A 19,466-nucleotide genomic window follows, 5' to 3' on the forward strand; every position below is an offset into this window, starting at 1 on the left:
AAGGAATATCAACTTCTCTTAAAAAATAATCATGCCTAACTATGTACCAGACAGTGTCCAGAACACTTTACTTGTATTAATTCATTTAGTCCTCGCAATAATGCTTTATCATAGTTATTAATATTACCTCCATTTTACAGAGAGGAAACTGAAGCCTGTGCATGATGGAGCTAGGATTTGACCCTATATATGCTGGCTACTGAACCTACATTCTATCCATATTGCATTACCTCCCATTAATTTTCTTTAAATTTTCTTAAATGGAAAGGAGAGATGGTTAAGGAAACAAACACTTTCATTTTTACCCAGTGTTTCTCAAAATATATTTCGTCATCAGACTACTTGCCTCAGAATTCCCTGGGATACTTCTTAAAATGGAGATTCTTCATTCCCCCTCCCTCCACCCCTGGCAGCCACCATTCTCCTCTGCTTCTCTGAGTTTGATAACCAAAGGGTCCAGCGTTTCAGTTATGCAAGATAAATAAGTTCTGGAGATCTACTGTATGGCATAGTACCTAGAGCTACGAATACTGAACAGTAAACTTAAAATTTGCTAAGAAGATAGATCTTATGCTGTGTTCTCAACCCAAATAGCAACAGCAACAATGATAAAGCAGTGAAAGGAAACTGGAAGGTGATGGAAATGTTTATGAACTGATAATGGTGATGGTTCACAGGTATATACTTATCCTTAAACTCATCAAGTTGTGAGCGTGAAGTATACATAGCTTTTTACATGTTGATAATACTTCACAAAAGTGGTTTAAAGAAAGAAATGAAGACTTTTGGGCCCACTCAGATTTACTCAGACCCAGACCAAAAGAAGAAATCAGTGATTTCTTCTTTCTTGACAAGCATCCCACATGGCTCTTATACATAATGAAGTATGAGTATTTCTGATCTTGATAAATGCTAATTGGGAACACAAAAATAAATCTACAACTTCTTTACATAAATGCAAGAGAATTTCAGTCCATCAGAAAATATTTAGTGTTTATCAGTAATTATCACTCCTGTCCTATCACAGAGGGTGGAATAAATCTCTGAAGGTAAATTTGGGCAGTTTAAACAAAGCCTAGTTTAGTATCTGTTTCCTGCTGCCTGGTGTCCATCCTTCAGTGTTGCAATCAAGTGCTGTGAGGCAGGGCACTGCAGCATGGTATAGCAGGAGCTGCAGAGGCAGACCAAATCTGTGGCTTTGCAAGACTGCAGAGAGAAACAACAGAAAATAAACAGCTGTGGGCAAATGCTACCTTCCAGAGCACACAATATCCTGCATTTTCACATTAATTCAATTGAAGCAATTTAATTTAAGAAATAATTTCCTTGGTAGTATCATTACAGAGTTTGAAATCTAGCACTAAAAATTAGACAAATATCGGATAACATACATGATTTTGTATAGAGCAGAAGGGACCATATGGCCTTTAAGTGACCCCATTTTTTTCCTCCAAACTTTGACTTTCTCTGATGAGGCAAAATATTTTCAGTTCTGATGCAACATTAATAGGATGTTGCATTCTTAATAATTAACTAATAATTAACTAAATTTTATAACTTTATCTTACACTTAAAAGAGAACCCATCCTTGGCATTGAAACTCTAATTTAAGGCAAGATATAATAATGGGGGATCTTTGATTTTTAGCAATGATATAATGAATTGATTCTTTTCTATTCCAAAAAAACTCACCAGAATTTCAATATGGGCAGAAATGTATTCCTACTTCAAGAGTTCAAACAATGAAGTTAGTGATCACAGGAGAAAACCGGGGCAAGACTCAAGCATTTCTAATGCAAGTCTGAGTGCTAATAATAAAGAAGTCACTTTTATTCCTCTGAGGATTTTCCTTATTTATATAGCAATATGAGTACTGCTCACCTACTTTATTGTGCTATCAGTAATTAACATTATTTTATTAACCTTGTTACCTCTAATACATACATAGTCAAAAGCAGAATTTCCACTCCATTAATAGGACTGTCATTAATGAGGATGAACATTCATTTAGGTCACCCTAAAATTAATTTTACCATGAAAGAAAAGTAAAATTCATGAGAAAAAGTAACTCCTCTCTGAAAAAAAGCTTTTTAAATAAAAAAAGTTGTCTCTTAGAATTGAAAATATTTAGCCTCATCAGGGAAAGGCAAAGTGTGAAGGTAAAAAAGTGGGGGTGCTTAAAGGTCATCTCGTCCCATCTGCTCTATACAAAATCATATGTGCAGCCCTGTATCTGTACCTGTCCATAATGAACAGAAGCATTTTAATATGGAATTCACACTTTAGGAGAGCTACTACTGATGCATATTAGGGAAACCCGTAAAGTTCTTTTCATTCATTAAACCACATGAATATATATAAAGATCTAATAACATGTAAGTAAATCAAGGAGTAATATGTTTCAGTTTGAAGCTCTAGATAGGATTGACTAAAATGCTAAAATGTTCTATCCCGAAGCAGGATCCCTCCAGCCCAAAGCCCCAAGATGGAGGAATTAGAAAAGTCCATCTTGATCACAAACCCAGGCATCCCTGAATTCTGAGAATATGATGGGCTTTCAAACCCTTCCCAAGAACAATGATTCTAGCAATGCCTTAGTGAGCTGTTTACATCTGACAAAGCACAGTGAATATTTAGCTAAATAACACCTATTGTGGGAACACTTTGGGTTTTGCTGCCCTTTAAAAATAATAGTTATTTCATATGAAATTTTTTTTTTAGGGCACAACTACTGAAACAGAAATAAGAAAGAGACGGTCCAGTTCTTATCATGTTTCCATGGATCTTTTGGAAGATCCTACAGCAAGGCAAAGAGCAATGAGTATGGCTAGTATTTTGACCAACACCATGGAAGGTATGTCAGAAGTCTTACAGCACAGTTACTTGGTGGTGCTTTGGTAATGGTGATAAAAACTTTCATAAATTCTAAGAGTTAAATTCTTCCTGAATTGATACCACAATATTATTATTCCTTTTACTAAGTAAAAGTAAAATCTACATGCAATACATGGATTTTGTTGTCTCATATAGATTTTTACATTTAGCCTCCAGGAAGCTACTGCAAACTCAAGGTATACCTGGAATATAACCTTGGTAGATTAAGTTCCTAAACTGTTGACGTTTGTCATGTGCATGACATTAAAAGGAATGTAACAATAAATGTTTATTTTTATAGTGATGCTAACACAGTTGAATTGTATTAACTGCTTGAAACTCTAGCTATAAGCTCATTTGATTTAACCAGAAGTATAAATGAAAAAAAATGGAAATTAGGGTTTAATATTAACTACTTTGAAGCCAAGTTTTCAAAATTTTGTAAAACTACTTTTGCCTCTCTCTCTGATCAGAGTTTAATAATATCTCAGCTTTCTCTTTAGTTCCTGATTATATATGAGTAATTAATATATTGTTAAGAGGTCTGGATGTTATAATTCCAAAATAAAGAATTTGGGGACAGCTTGATTTGTGATCGGTTATTGGCTCTGTGTCTATATGTGGCTCTGTAGTTCATCAGTAAAGTATTGATAATGATGTTTAGAATAACACTGTTGTAAAGACTAAATAAGACCTCATCCATAAAACACCTATGTTCCTGGCATGTAGAAGGCAGTCAATAACTAGTATTATTGATTGCTTTATCATTGTTTTGTTAATGCACATGTTTATGCCTCTCTGTGCTGTTAATGAATTCAAACATCAGCTATCAATTTCACCTTGGAAAATACTTTCATATAAAATGTATTCTATCATCCTCCCTGCTCTCCTTTGCCCTTCTCTCCCTTTCACTTTATAACCCTCCCTTTCCTTCCCCTCCCAAGTGTGTGTGTGTGTGTGTAGATGTGTGGAAGAAGGATGGAGAATGAGAAAGAGAGAACACAAGCATGTGCGCGTGTTTCTCTGTTAGTTCCAGTTTCTCTTAATACTGTATAGATTATTGGAATAATTATTTTCCAGTCTGAATGCAAAGATCCCATGATATTTAATATCAGTACCCAAAACCTGAGAGTCATAGCCAGGAAAATCTCACAATGTAGATGGCCATATATATCACAGCCATGTCAGTTACTACAGTCCCAACATTCGTAATGTCCTAATGCAGTATCAGAAATCTTTTCACTGATTCCTATGGGATATTAAACTCAGTACGTTCTTCCCCAACCTCGCCTGCGTTAGCTTGCACTCCCTCTTCCCCCCCAGCTGCCAGTAGCTTGCTCCTCCCTGTCCCTCCAGGTAAATCTTTTGAAGATTCTCTGGTCTTCTGCTCCTTGCCATAGCAAAACCACTGAGAGGAAGCTGCCAGTGGTTCTGCTACCGATGTCAGCAGCATGTCTGCTCCCTAAAGCAAGAAGTAGAGAAGGAGACAGGGTAAGTCTTAATTAACACTAATTTGCACTACTGATGGCATTAAGTTTGAATTAACCTAAGAAGTTACTTAAAAACATCAAGCCACCACCACAAAATTGAACTTATCCACTAAGATACAGAGTTAAAAATGAACGCACACATTCCCATATCGCCCTCCATGAATATGTGTCTCATGGAATTGCTTAGAGTGAAATGATGTCCTAGAGATAAGAGTAACTTAGGAAGCAGGAGACTGAGTGTTTGGCTTTAATATCTGCAGAGCTTTTAGCTTGATCTTTTTGCGAAGAACATGGCTGAGTTTTCATTCTATTTTTCATTGGTTGCATAGAATGCAAAGCATACTTTTCTTTATTCAGTTATATCTAACCACTTTGAATCTGGCATTAATCAAGGCTGGTTGTTAGCTACATAGTGCACACAGGCAACTAGAAGTGTCTTTAATATAGTCCTTTTTGGTTCCTGATAATGGTGGAAAAGTGTCTTAGGTTGACATAATCTGTTTATTTGGGGATCCTTTCTTCTAAGTCTAATCGTGTTTTAGTTCACCTTTGCTTTTTTCAACCAGGCTTGTTGACCCATGCTGACAGCTTTTGTTTTCCTTCTTTTGAACTACAGCTCAATTTCCATTGTCCAGGGTAATGAATAGGCTCCTACTTAATGACACTGTAGGAGACACAGATAAATGAATTGTTTCCTTTTCAGGTTTTTAAAATGCAAAAACCACATGGAAATATTTCCTGGGCACATCTTTGGGAGGACTGGTGGGAGGTGAGGAGGAAGCACTGGGGAATTGAGGGAAGCCAGAAAGACATAAACTGAGCTGTAAATGCGTCTCAGTGTGGATAACCCACCCAGGATGATGGAGACGTGGCTGTAGTTCTCTCCTGAGTGCTTTGTTTTGTTTCAAAGTGTAATAATTCTTTTTTCTTTTTGGCATGAATAATTGAATGATTTTATTTTAGAACTTAACAACTCGGCTCCACTTCTTCCTGGTGTCAAGATGAGCAACACTGGCTGTGTTTTCCCTTTTGACCTTTTCTCTTATTTTTTTCCGTTTGCTTCTCTTTATCTACTAAACTGCAAGTAGCATTTTAAAAAATACTTAGGCTGACTGTACATAAGGAAAGAGATTTTTTTCAGTTCTCTTTAGTTATTTACTGTAAATGATATTGTCCTTTTATCTTCAGTATAAATATGAGTTTATTTGGGAGTCTTAAAAGCATCTATAAAACAACACATAAAAACTATACGTTTTCTTCTGATTTACAACTTAACTATTCTTTATTGTTTAGAAAATTACATATTAAGAGAAATGGAAATAAATTGGGTACCTAAAGTATTTCAGTATCTAAGGACACAATTGAAGAATCTGCTTCTAATGAAATTCTGTGAAGAATAATCAGGAAATTAATTTACTTTAGTGAAGTAACAAACTTTATAAAATTAGTAGTAAATGTTTATCAGCAAAGCAAAAACCACTACCTATGGTAGTGTTTGTCCATTGTATGAATTCCCTTAAAAAGTTTAATTCCTAGTAAACTGTCCCAGATTTGGAGAGATATTACAGTTGCCACAGTAAGAATACTAAATTGACCAACCAGAGTCAGTTATGCTATTGATGAACAAAGAATTTTTTCCTCAATTATAGTGCTAATCAGGTCTCACATTTGGCTGAGCAAGTGATAGAATGTAATATTGGCAGAAAACAACAACTGCATCCTTTTCTCACTCAATAACTGATTGAGATAAATATACCAAAGAAAAATAGTAGATAATTTCCCACTTTCTAGTTCTCCCAAATTCTTTGCAAATATTTACTTTTTATGTATTTTGAGCATCACCTTAAAGATCTGTACATTTCTGTCTTTTCTCTCCTATTATTTAGTTGAAATTCTTTTTTGAAATCATTATACTATTTTCTTAAGTAAATGTGTTTTTATATGAAATCTTTTATCATAGGTTTGGTGTGATTGTTATTTTAACACATTAAAATAAATGCATTTCATGAAAATTTATTGATTATACATATGTTCCATCTAAGATCCTCTTGCATTTTACCAGTAGTGCATCAGTCACATTTTGTGAAACAGCGAGGATCTCACTTTCTTAGGGTGGATATTTCCTCTTCTTTTGTGTCATCCAGTTAAATCAAGAAATGTGGAGGAAAAAAAGAGTCTTGCTAAGTTTAATATATAATACTATATCAAATTAGGTTTAACCAGAAACTTTTAAGATTGGTGATACTGACAAAACTCTTTCATTAAAATACCCCAAAAAAACACATCTAATCCAGGAAACTGAAATTCATCATGACTAATAAAGGTTTTAAAGACTTCTCCTGAGAGACAGTCTTTCATAATATAAGTGCTCTATCTGGAACATAGATGACGTTTAAGTATACTCAACACAAGTCCTACCCATTAATTTATGATAGCCTTGAAGATAATTATCAGATAGTTTAATGTTATAGATAGAATCTTGGAAACCATTTTTAACTAAGATACATTTGTAAAGTTTACTAGCCCTTCCACATTTTTTATGACAGCTAGTCTATCACTGCTTTCCTGCTCAACCATCAAATTAACCTATAATGCCTTTTAACAACTTCAGAATTTTTTAAGAGTCACTTTCAATTTAAACCAAAGGCTTCTTGAAAGGGAGGAAGCAGTTTTCATAAGTATTCTGTTTTCTTCCAGAACTTGAAGAATCCAGACAGAAATGCCCACCGTGCTGGTATAAATTTGCTAACATGTGTTTGATTTGGGACTGCTGTAAGCCATGGTTAAAGGTGAAACATGTTGTCAACCTGGTTGTGATGGACCCTTTTGTTGACCTGGCCATCACCATCTGCATTGTCTTAAACACCCTCTTCATGGCCATGGAGCACTATCCCATGACGGAGCAGTTTAGCAGTGTGCTGTCAGTTGGGAACCTGGTAAGGCTCACTGAGGATTACTCTGCTCATTGAAAGAGTTTATGGTTACTTTAATGAATTTCACATATCACTCTCAAATTAAATATGAATTAACTGGCCATATTTACTTGGGCAACAAAAGTTCAGCATTACTTTTTTATAACAAATTATATTGCTTCATTTAAGCAGTAGAAAAGAGTCAAAGATTTTATTTATAGTTTGACTTAGAATTAAATATAAATTGCCCATTCATTAAAAAGATCATTATGAATTACAGGGGACATAGATCTATGGTAAAATGCTGATGTGTTCCTCAGGTATTTAGAATAGACTCTTTCAGACATGTTTACATTTGTCAAACATATTAAGTCAGATAATTTTGAAATATCTGTTCATACCTGAAAATGGATTTTTAAAGGAAGAAACATCATATAGAGGTTATTATTTCTGTTTGAATTTGTCCTATACATTTTAGGAATTTAAAAATGATTCAGTTCAGTTCAGTTCAGTTCAGTCACTCAGTCGTGTCCAACTCTTTGTGACCCCATGAATCGCAGCACGCCAGGCCTCCCTGGTCCATCACCATCTCCCGGAGTTCACTCAAACTCACGTCCATCCAGTCGAGGATGCCATCCGGCCATCTCATCCTCTGTCATCCCATTCTCCTCCTGCCCCCAATCCCTCCCAGCATCAGAGTCTTTTCCAATGAGTCAACTCTTCGCATGAGGTGGCCAAAGTACTGGAGTTTCAGCTTTAGCATCATTCCTTCCAAAGAACACCCAGGGCTGATCTCCTTCAGAATGGACTGGTTGGATCTCCTTGCAGTCCAAGGGACTCTCAAGGGTCTTCTCCAACACCACAGTTCAAAAGCATCAATTCTTCAGCGCTCAGCTTTCTTCACAGTCCAACTCTCGCATCCATACATGACCACTGGAAAAACCATAGCCTTGACTAGACGGACCTTTGTTAGCAAAGTAATGCCTCTGCTTTTGAATATGCTATCTAGGTTGGTCATAACTTTTCTTCTAAGGAGTAAGTGTCTTTTAATTTCATGGCTGCAGTCACCATCTCTAGTGATTTTGGAGCCCCCCAAAAATAAAGTCTGATACTGTTTCCCCATCTATTTCCCATGAAGTGATGGGACCGGATGCCATGATCTTCGTTTTCTGAATGTTGAGCTTTAAGCCAACTTTTTAACTCTCCTCTTTCACTTTCACCAAGAAGCTCTTTAGTGCCTCTTTACTTTCTGCCATAAGGGTGGTGTCATCTGCATATCTGAGGTTATTAAGTTTTGCATATTTTTTAACCTAAAATTCTATACTAACATTCATGGCTACATGGTAGAGTGATAGAAATGAAAGTCAAAATGAATAAATTCAGGTAACAAAAATATATTGATATCAATGTAACAGGTTTATTAAGTTCTCATGAACCTCCCACCTTGATAAATGAACATATAGACAGGTTCTATATAGATAGTAAATGATATATTCTGAAGGATGATACACAATATTTTTAGACTCTGAAGTAACCATTATTGTTCTGTTATAACCAGATAGGTCTTAACTGATAAAGTTACAATATATATGCTGACCTCTTGTTTTGTACCAGGCATTGTGCTAAATGGTTTACATAAAATCCCTCTTTCTAGGTACCCACAAAGTCAGTCCTCAGGTAGATACTATGAATCTCTGCATTTTACAGTGAGGGGATCTATACCCATGAGAAATTGACAGAGCAATGAAAGCTCTAAATACTGTAACAGAGACTCTAAAAGATATTTCAGAGACTGTTTTAGGCTGTGCCCCAAAATCATAGAACTTTAGGAAAGGACAATAATGGTACCTAGTCCAAATTTTTTCACATATGTAGGAATCACCTCAACATTATCTATAAAAAAGTGAGCAAGGGATAAAATAAGCTTTATGGAGATGAGTATTAGGAAACAGCTCAAATGAGCTTAAGCAAAAATAAGCAAAATAAATTTAAAAAAGTAATTCATTACTTCAAGTAACTAAAGTCCATTTGGGCATAGCTCCAGGTTTTAATCTGTCTAGATTCAAATTCCCAATCAATGTCGTTGGGAGTTAGCTTCTTGCCAGCCTTTTCCCAGTATGTTTCTTTCATCTCTGGCTGGATATTCTTTTGAGGGTAGTGTTCTACCAACTTCTATCCTACTGACACCACTCATTAAGCAGAAGGAGTATGCCTCTTAACTAGTATTTCTAACACAAGCCCAAGTATTGAATACCATCAGCCTGGTTGGAATTACAGAACCATTTCTAAGCCAGTCAATCTGGTTCTAGGGTTAGAATGCCCTAATAGGTAATCATTTGGTGAGTTTTTGGAAAGCTAGGGAGATCAGAGGAAAAGTCAGGGTGTTGACTGCAATGAGTAACCTGAACCTTTCACTTAAGAATATAAAAGTGAGAATATTAGTTTTACTGTCTGTCTTAATTCTTATATTCTTCATCACTTGATAAACCTTGACTATAGTAAAAAATTAAATATCAACTTGAATACAAACCATTTGAGGATACTAATTTCCTGGGTCTAAATCAATTTTTAAAACTCAGAACTAAATTGTGATTTGTTGGGATTAAATTAAATTGCTTAATAGTTATTTATGCTTTCAAGAGTCGTCACTCATGTAATAAACATTTCTCACTTAGGTCTTCACTGGGATCTTCACAGCAGAAATGTTTCTCAAGATAATTGCCATGGATCCATATTATTACTTTCAAGAAGGCTGGAATATTTTTGATGGTTTAATTGTGAGCCTTAGTTTAATGGAACTTGGTTTGGCAAATGTGGAAGGACTGTCAGTTCTCCGATCATTTCGACTGGTAAATTAACTGAGAGTAACCACAATATTTTTAGTAAATAATTTAATTAGTAGTCACCCTTTTCTTGTAAAAATTGAAAGATTTCCCATAGCTTTAATTTTGTTTGAATATATTTCTAACAAAGCAGATGGTAGTTTCTTCTTCATTACAGTTTTAATGCACAGATTAAGTTTAATTCAAATGAACAGCCAATAATTCTCTCCTTAGTAATTGAATGTCAAGGCTAATGGGAAGAGAGAAAATGGAGGTCATACATAATCCTAAATCAAATTAAACAACACAATACATACCTCTCAGGTATATGGGGTTTGCTTAAACATAATAAGGGGCTTGACTGGGGCTTTGGATGGGCTCCAGTTTCTACCAGAGGCTAAGAGATTATGGAGTTGCCCACTTTGCCCCCATACAAGACTCGGGACTGGGTAGAGTGCACAGAGAAGACGACAGAGCTTCTATTCATCTGTGCCTTTAGCCAGGCAGGAAGTCACCAAATCCACTCTCTAAGAAAAGTTGCCTGTATAATATTTTAATTTTAAGGAAAGGCTTTTTCATTTGTTCTTTATATTTAATAAGTTTAGGCCTCTTTTTAAATTAAAAGACAAAATATCACTTGACCCATTTCCATTTAAAATTTGATATGTTTTATTGTGCTCTATATTTGAGTTGGCTCCAACATTTTGTGATTTATTTTCAAACAACAGACATTGTATTTGGTGGTAAAGATAGATTCCTATAGGCAACCTACCTAAATGGTGATTAGTTTCAAGAATTTGTGATCAAGTCTGTTTAGAAATTTCCTTATTATTTTCATTTTTTTTTTTCAATTTTTATTTTTATTTTTTATTTTTTTAATTTTATTTTATTTTTAAACTTACTATTTTCAAATATGTTAAGATCCTTAGAGCTGTGATTTCCTTTCCTAGTCTTTAGCTGTGGATCTAATTTGAAGCTAGAAGGATTAAAAAAAAAAAAATTAGGAGTGATTATATAACAAGTGAAAATGGGCAACTAATTTTTAAAAGCTTAGGAGGTCTTTATGATAATGTGATGCAGTTTAGGAAGGTATTAAGCATAATATCACTATTGTCTTGCTTAGTATATCAGGCTGTTTTGCATTAATTATTCTCTGGGAATAAATTAAAATTTTTGGTTCTTATCTTTGCTCCTTTGGGTCACTTAGTTGCCATTAAATAATGCACTACTCTTAGCCTGACATTTACTGAAGCATCAGAAATAAAATGCTGATGCTGTTTAATGGTAAATGGTACTCTAGAGGCTTCTATGAGCTAATATAACCAATGTGTCAGGCATAGTGGTGGCAAGCCATTTATGCACTATAATGAGTTGATTAATTAAATCACTGAAGACATAAAGGTTGACAAAATACAGCTTTTTATTCAAGTCCAAGTATTTCTTATTTGAATATAATAAATCTCCTTTAAAATATAGCCTAATATTACAACACGCTAAAGGTCAAAGCAGTCTAAGATTTAAAGAAATTAGTTGGTTTTTCCCTTGTATCTTACCTAATTTAAGTGTTAATGTTGTTTACACTTGTGCATTTCAGCATGATATTTCAAGTACACTGAAAAATATATCCATTTTGGGCTTTTAAATAATGAGAGCCTCTATTATAGCCTCTACTTCTCTGAAGCAGTTTCTGCTAATGAATCACCATTAATTTTAGGTATTTCAGCTCCTTACAGAAAAACAAAAAGAATAGTATAAATGCTTATGTAAGATTATGGAATTTAAATACCAATTAAAAAACTGTATTCTTATTTTATTTACAATATATACTATTTCAAAATGAAGAATATAGACAATAGTTTGGCACACAAATAACCCATCACCTAAAACTGAGACACTGTAGATTTTCCCTATAAACAAATATACAGATTCTTCCAAATGCAGAGCAGTAATGACCTTGTTTCTGTTTTCAGCTTAGAGTTTTCAAGTTGGCAAAATCCTGGCCCACCCTGAATATGCTAATTAAAATCATCGGCAATTCTGTAGGGGCTCTGGGTAACCTCACCCTGGTGTTGGCCATCATCGTCTTCATTTTTGCCGTGGTCGGCATGCAGCTCTTTGGTAAGAGCTACAAAGAATGTGTCTGCAAGATTTCCAATGATTGTGAACTCCCTCGCTGGCACATGCATGACTTCTTCCACTCCTTCCTGATTGTGTTCCGGGTGCTGTGTGGAGAGTGGATAGAGACCATGTGGGACTGCATGGAGGTCGCCGGTCAAACCATGTGCCTTACTGTCTTCATGATGGTCATGGTCATTGGAAACCTGGTGGTATGTGGTAAAACATTTTTCTCATTTTCAGTAAAAGATAATGTAACCATCAGGAATGTTTTGTATATTTTTTTAAATCAAGTGTCAATTCTTCATGATGGCAGGAGTCAGTTATAGATCAGACTATAGAAATCTACATGAACTCTTTTTAATATCTGCTTATATTATTTTAAATTTTTTCCCTTTATATTGAACTGTAATTGACATGTAACACAAGCTCTTAAAATATCTTTTGAACCAAAGTTGTTCTTCATCTCTGTACCTCTTACTGTTCCATGGAGAGGGCCATTTTTGGCTTTTATCTTTCCGTTCTTATGCTAAAGCATGGCAGTGCTATTAGACAGTCATTCATTTTATTTATAAATACTAACAATATTGTCACTTGAAAATGTTTCACATTTGGGATCTCTGCAAGTTGGAGTTAAAAAAAAATAGTGATCATCTCAGTCCATTAAAAGCACATCAGTATTTGTTGCATAGAAATGACAGTATGAACAAGTAACACTGACTCAAGAATCATTTGTTATCATTTCTGTGTAAAATGAACTATGCCCAACACACCTCTACTGAGTCCTGGAGGCCTGGGAACGATGGTAGGATGATAAATATGGCATAGTGATAGGACATTTACTCAAACAGGAATAAAAAGAGTAAGTGAAAAAAATGTGCAAGCAAAGTGTTGTATGTAAAGTTCACAAGATGGAAATGTTGCTTTGCGATGGCAAGGATCATCACAGAAGGCTTTGTCAAAGAGTTCAGACCTGAAAATATCTTTAATTGAGATCTGAGAAGAAAGTAGACCATCCCAAGCCAGGAAATAGTGGACCCAGTGGTTGGGGAAGAAAGGACAATAGATTTATTTGAGAGGGATCAGACTCTCACATGTTAAATTTATTATACTAAGTTGCTTGATCAGGCCCCAACTCAATGGAATAGAACAAGGACTATCATAACCAATATTTTAAAGTCTGCAATTTATAGACTTCATTTTCTTTCATACTAAAAGTAACCTCCAATCCCCCAGTCAGTTCACTTCAGTGGCTCAGTCGTGTCCAACTGTTTGCACCTCCATGGACTGCAGCACGCCAGGCTTCCCTGTCCATCACCAACTCCCAGAGCTTACTCAAACTCATGTCCATTGAGTCGGTGATGCCATCCAACCATCTCATCCTCTGTCATCCCCTTCTCCTCCTGCCTTCAGTCTTTCCCAGCATCAGGATCTTTTCAAATGAGTCAATTCTTCGCATCAGGTGGCCAAATTACTGGAGTTTCAGCTTCAGTATCAGTCCTTCCAATAAATATTCAGGTCTGATTTCCTTTAGAGTGGACTGACTGGCTCAGTCCCCCAGAGGAAGAGAAAAGGGAAAGGGAAAAAAACAAAGAATTATTAATTTTTTCTATTTTTTGCAATATTTCAGTCTTCTCAGTATCCTGTTTTTAATTCTGACCTGTTCTTAAAATAACAAGAAACATGAATAGTGTACAATCCAGAAATGTGAACAGTGGCTTATAACAATACACATTTATTAATTATCTCATAATTTCTATAGGTTAGTTAAAAGATTTCTATCAAGATGTTGATGGGAGACAGTTATCTTGACTAAGATTGAAGAATTGACTTCTAATAAGGCTCACTCTCATGGCTGTTGCTGAGAGGTCCCAGTTCAGCCTTACTGGATGTTGGTAGAAGGCTTCAGTTTCTCTCCATATGGATCTTGCCTTTGAGTTGATTATCTTCATGACATGGCAGTTGGCTTTTTCTTCCAGAGCACAAGACACAAAGCAAAGGGCAAGGAGAAAGCTCTTTTTATGTTCTAATCTTGAAGTTGCATTCTGTCACTTCTGCAATATTCTATTGACTAGTCATTAAAAAGAGCTCACATTTAAGAAAAAGAGATTAGACTTTAACTTTTGAAGGGATGAGTATCAAATAATTTTAAAACCACTACAATTCCAGATATAACTTGCTTGATTTCAGAAGATGCAGGAATGCATGGAACAGGAAGAAACAATCACAGAGCTACATAGAAGAAAAACAGAGAAAATGTCGTTGGTTTGTATTTTAGATTTGGTTTGATTTCACTTATATATCTGGCATACATTGGAAGAAGAGAATAGAAGGCAGAGAACAGAATCCAACAACAATGAGTGAGAAGACTGGATGCAAGCAATGAAAATTCATAGTGGGGTAGCAGAAAGTGTTTGAGGCCAGACTGTGTAGAGTTTAATTTATGAAAAGACTGATTATGCATTACCGAATTGAATATTTTTTCCTGTAGACAGTTGAACGCTACAGATGTCTTTTTATCAGGAAAGTGGCAATGAGCAGGTGGAATTTGGGTAGAATTTATGGAGCCAGAAAACATAGTGAATTTAAAGAAACTCAACATACCACATATGATCTTTAGTTTACTGAAATAGGACACATTTCTCTAACTGTACAAAGGATTTCAAGTTGAGAAGAGAATTTCAGGAAGTATTCATACCTATGGATGTCATTTGTATTAATTTGGATTGCTACATATACATAAAATGGTATAACAGATAAAATAATAATTTCCATCTATTGGCATATATTTAAATTCTGTACTTTTTTTAAAAAATTGAAGAATCTCCTTATTTACTATAAGTTAAAAAGTATCCCTCCTTTTGTGATATCTTGTATATTTTTTCTAGAGTAACTAAGGTGGTAAAAATATCTGTCATGTTTATCACTATTAAGGAAATATGTTCATATCACATTTCCTTAAATAAGGTTGACTGAACCCAGTGCACTGCTTCTTACAATTCTTCCTTCTCATCCTCACCAAAAAGGTTAATGTCCCCCAAACATAACCTCCTGTAAGCACACATAAACTGCCATGTAATGCTCGACCACAAGAGGTGTAAGTAATCACTGCCTAGTCCACAGACAAGACAGAGGTGGGGCTATAGATTGCTTTTCCCAGGCTATCATCTTGGTTTGCTAACACTATGGCCAGAAATCCTCTTACAGGTTTAAGACAGGTGCTGCAGAAAAAGAATACATTTTTTTTTAAGATTATCACATCTAGAAGTAGCAACCTCTATCTCTAAGTGGGGCATTAGCACACAAGATGGAGAAGGCGATGGCACCCCACTCCAGTACTCTTGCCTGGAAAATCCCATGGATGAAGAGGAGCCTGGTGGGCTGCAGTCCGTGGGGTCGCTAAGAGTTGGACATGACTGAGCGACTTCACTTTCACTTTTCACTTTCATGCATTGCAGAAGGAAATGGCAACCCACTCCAGTGTTCTTGCCTGGAGAATCCCAGGGACGGGGGAGCCTGGTGGGCTGCCGTCTATGGGGTCGCACAGAATGGGACACGACTGAAGTGACTTAGCAGCACACAAGAGGGATGTGAAAATGAGTTTTTCTCACCAATTAAAAATCAGGCTAGAAAAAGTACTGATACTGACAATATGTTTCAACCTTGAATCCCAAATGGAAATCATTATTCCAAGAGAATAATTTGGAGTCTGTCCATGACCATGTGTGAAACAGGATCCCAGGTTTCAGTTCCTGAGTAAGCTTGTTGAACTGTATTTCTTTAAATTGCCTTTGGTCACACCCACCACCTTGGTCAGCTGTTACACTGATCAATACCCTTTGGTAATAAAGGAGGTCTAGAAAAAGAGATTAGATTGAAAACAAAAAAAGGTAAATTGAAAGATAGTATAACAGAGAGTAGGTTGGATCATAGTAACAGTGATATAACAACTAAACTTTCTCAAGTGTTTACCATGTGCCAGTAGCTTTGTGAGGGCCACATGGATCCCTTAACTGAATCCTTACAACAATCTTGTAAGCTTAGCACTGAGAAAATAAACTTGATTCTTACCCAATGCTTTAATTCTAATGTGAAAAGGGAATGGACTTATCATAAGATATAACAGTAAAAGACATAATAGATACCTGCTCCAAAGCTTTGAGAGTTGGATCTCACTCTGGGAAGGTTGACTGATATTTGTCAAGAAAAAGTTCCTAATAGAAAAAGTTCATTAATGAACCTTAATCAAATCTAGAAAAAATTATGGTACCAAAATTCAGTTTGATTAGGGATAAAACCCAAAATGTAGCATTTAACTTTTTCTCTTTCATCTATTTTTATCCAAAAAATACATTCAAGGCAAATATAACTTCACTGGTAAATTCCAGATGTGAAGGATCAGTCTTAGTACGAGTACTAGCAACCATGGTGTAGCAACTGAAAGATGTCAGTATAGACTCCCAGAATTATGTGCAGTCCTTGTTGGATCGTATAGGTTTTTGCCTTTCTTAACACCATTGGTTAGACTGACTCATAACTGGTTAAACAAAGGAACTCTGAGGCTCATTAGCCTATTAGAAAGATAGGAATACAGCAAGAATGCAGCATCCTTTTCGTTGGCGTTCTACTGAAAACCTTTCCTAGAATTCCTCTTCTGTATTATTTACTTTTTGTCTTTGGACCCCTTCAGGGCCATATCCTTTTCAGTCATTGTTCTGTCTGTTTGAATGATCAAGGACTCATATACTTGGTCTTGTGTCCATGAGAGTGTTCTATTTCTTAGTAAATTACCTCTTTTTGAGTGTACATAGCAGATTTATGGTCACGAATCTTTTTGCTAACCCATATCAGTGGGTCCTATTTTTGGAGACTCAAGTTGTTAATCAGTGGTCTGTAACCATTTCCTAATACTATTTGCAACTACTATATAAATCTAGTGGCCATGATTTTCTGAACCAAAAACTGAGATTTTTGATCTAGTGGTAGGTATATATATTTTTTCTAAATTGATGTTATCTAAAGTGCAAGAATACATACAAACATAAAAATAAAATAATATTTAAATGTAGTGGAATCATCTTTGGTTCAGGAATAAAAGTATAATAAATTATCAGTGTCCTGGAAAACCCAGGTTACATGGGGAAAATACTTAACATCCCAAACAAAACTTTTCTTTCCCTTTTTCATTGTATAGTTATATAGATAGCAAAAATTTTTCATTTGGAAATGAACTTAATATAGAAGTTTTACATAGCAGTGGTTTTAGTAATTTTGCAATGACTAAAATGTAAATAGTGTTAATGTAGTTTTATTGGCTGGGTATTTTTTTTTCCAGGATAGTTTATCATAAATTAGAAAGAATATCTATTAGCAAAAAGTGAGGTGTAAGAACAACTTTGGAAAATTTGTAGTTCGGAGCAATAGAAACAATGGAATGTTTTGATCACCAGCTTTCCTATTGTGTTTTAGGTTCTGAACCTCTTCCTGGCCTTACTCTTGAGTTCATTCAGTTCTGACAATCTTGCCGCCACTGATGATGATAATGAAATGAATAATCTCCAGATTGCTGTGGGAAGGATGCAAAAAGGAATCGATTTTGTTAAAAGAAAAATACGTGAATTTATTCAGAAAGCCTTTGTTAGAAAGCAGAAAGCTTTAGATGAAATTAAACCTCTTGAAGATCTAAATAACAAAAAAGACAGCTGTATTTCCAACCATACCACGATAGAAATAGGCAAAGACCTCAATTATCTCAAAGATGGCAATGGAACTACCAGTGGCATCGGCAGCAGTGTAGAAAAGTATGTCGTGGATGAAAGTGATTACATGTCCTTCATAAACAACCCCAGCCTCACTGTGACTGTACCAATTGCTGTCGGAGAGTCTGACTTTGAAAATTTAAATACTGAAGAATTCAGCAGCGAGTCAGATATGGAAGAAAGCAAAGAGGTAGGAATTTCTACATAAGAAGATATTTTGGTATGATGTTTGCTTTAAACCATCCAGACTTTTAAAAATTATTTTCTTTCTATAAGAAAATAGGAAATACCTATTCATACAATTTCTGTGGCAAAATTGGTGATAGATTAATTGACAATATAAAAGTATATAGCTAAACAAAATATAGTTAACTCATTCTTTCAAGTAGTCACCATTTGGAGTTGCTGATAATATTAATATTCAGGTTAATATGAATTTTTTAAAAGGTTTTAAATAATTTTTGATTTGTGAACAATGCCTCAGTTTATCCACTTTCTTCCTTATAATTTTCCCACAATGGTATTTTATTGCATATACTAGAAAAATGCTTGGTGAGGGGCAGTTCCAATCCTCATTTTGTTACATTCTTTGCTCTTATGGAATAACAAAAAATGTGATTGTATTTAGTTTTCACAGGCATATATTTAATGGAGATATCATTGGGATCTTGGCTTGATATTTACGTGTAGTTTCATGTTTCCTGAAGTAAACAGTGTTTTGAAGGAAGTGAAGGTAGTGATGATGAATCAGGTTGAAAATATTTTTAACCCCACTGAGCACAGTGCATGCTGTCTAAATGTAAAATTCTAAATTTTCCAACTACAGTAAGACTCTTGGTAATTTAAAGAATTGTTTGATTTACTAGAAGAGTATAAATACCAGGGTATATTCTTGGTTCATTTATAGATTACTAAGCACAAAGTTGGGAATAAAGAGAAGGAATTTAAACCCTCAATGTTTGTTTACACAAAAATGAAGCCAGAATTCCCAGCAATTAACACTTGCATAAACAAATAAAAATAACAACCAAAAACAAAGATTCATTCTTTGTTGTTTGAATTGATTGGCAGGAAACAGAAAGACCTCTATTATTATTCTCATCCTAAGAATGATGATTTGGGAGAGTTGGAGACACTGAAGGATGTAATTTAAGTAGTGAAACAGTGTCACAAAAATTAGGGGTCAGTTAATAAAATTAAAAGAGCAAAAATATATTTCTAAGAAAGGAACCTTAGATTTTTAAATCAGTTTTACTGTATTTATCATATATAATTATGGGAAAAGATGCTATTTCTGTTTGTTCTTTTTTGTAAGATAGTATTGCTAATTCAGTGATTAGGTGGAAGTTGGTATTAAACATTAACTTCAGAGAAAGTTTAAATATAGTTACGAAAAGTAACATTTAGGTAGCAAGACCATAGGTACTAGTTTCACAAAATAACAATGAGATTCAAAGGGGGAATTTTAAAAACCTTATAGCCTGGAGCAAATAA

General features: G+C 35.1%; 1 protein-coding gene across 1 annotated transcript in view; it reads left to right on the forward strand.

The window, feature by feature from the left end:
- The window catches only part of SCN2A (sodium voltage-gated channel alpha subunit 2), an 87,936-nt gene that overhangs the window by 34,155 nt on the left and 34,315 nt on the right, over positions 1 to 19,466 (forward strand). Inside the window, exons 13-17 of the mRNA XM_070357823.1 lie at positions 2,722 to 2,854; positions 7,062 to 7,300; positions 9,952 to 10,125; positions 12,069 to 12,425; positions 17,683 to 18,162. Coding sequence (XP_070213924.1) covers positions 2,722 to 2,854; positions 7,062 to 7,300; positions 9,952 to 10,125; positions 12,069 to 12,425; positions 17,683 to 18,162 — 1,383 coding nt within the window. The remainder of the gene's footprint in view (positions 1 to 2,721; positions 2,855 to 7,061; positions 7,301 to 9,951; positions 10,126 to 12,068; positions 12,426 to 17,682; positions 18,163 to 19,466) is intronic.

Source organism: Bos mutus, chromosome 2 (assembly GCF_027580195.1).
Source record: "Bos mutus isolate GX-2022 chromosome 2, NWIPB_WYAK_1.1, whole genome shotgun sequence".
Lineage (NCBI taxonomy): Eukaryota > Metazoa > Chordata > Mammalia > Artiodactyla > Bovidae > Bos > Bos mutus.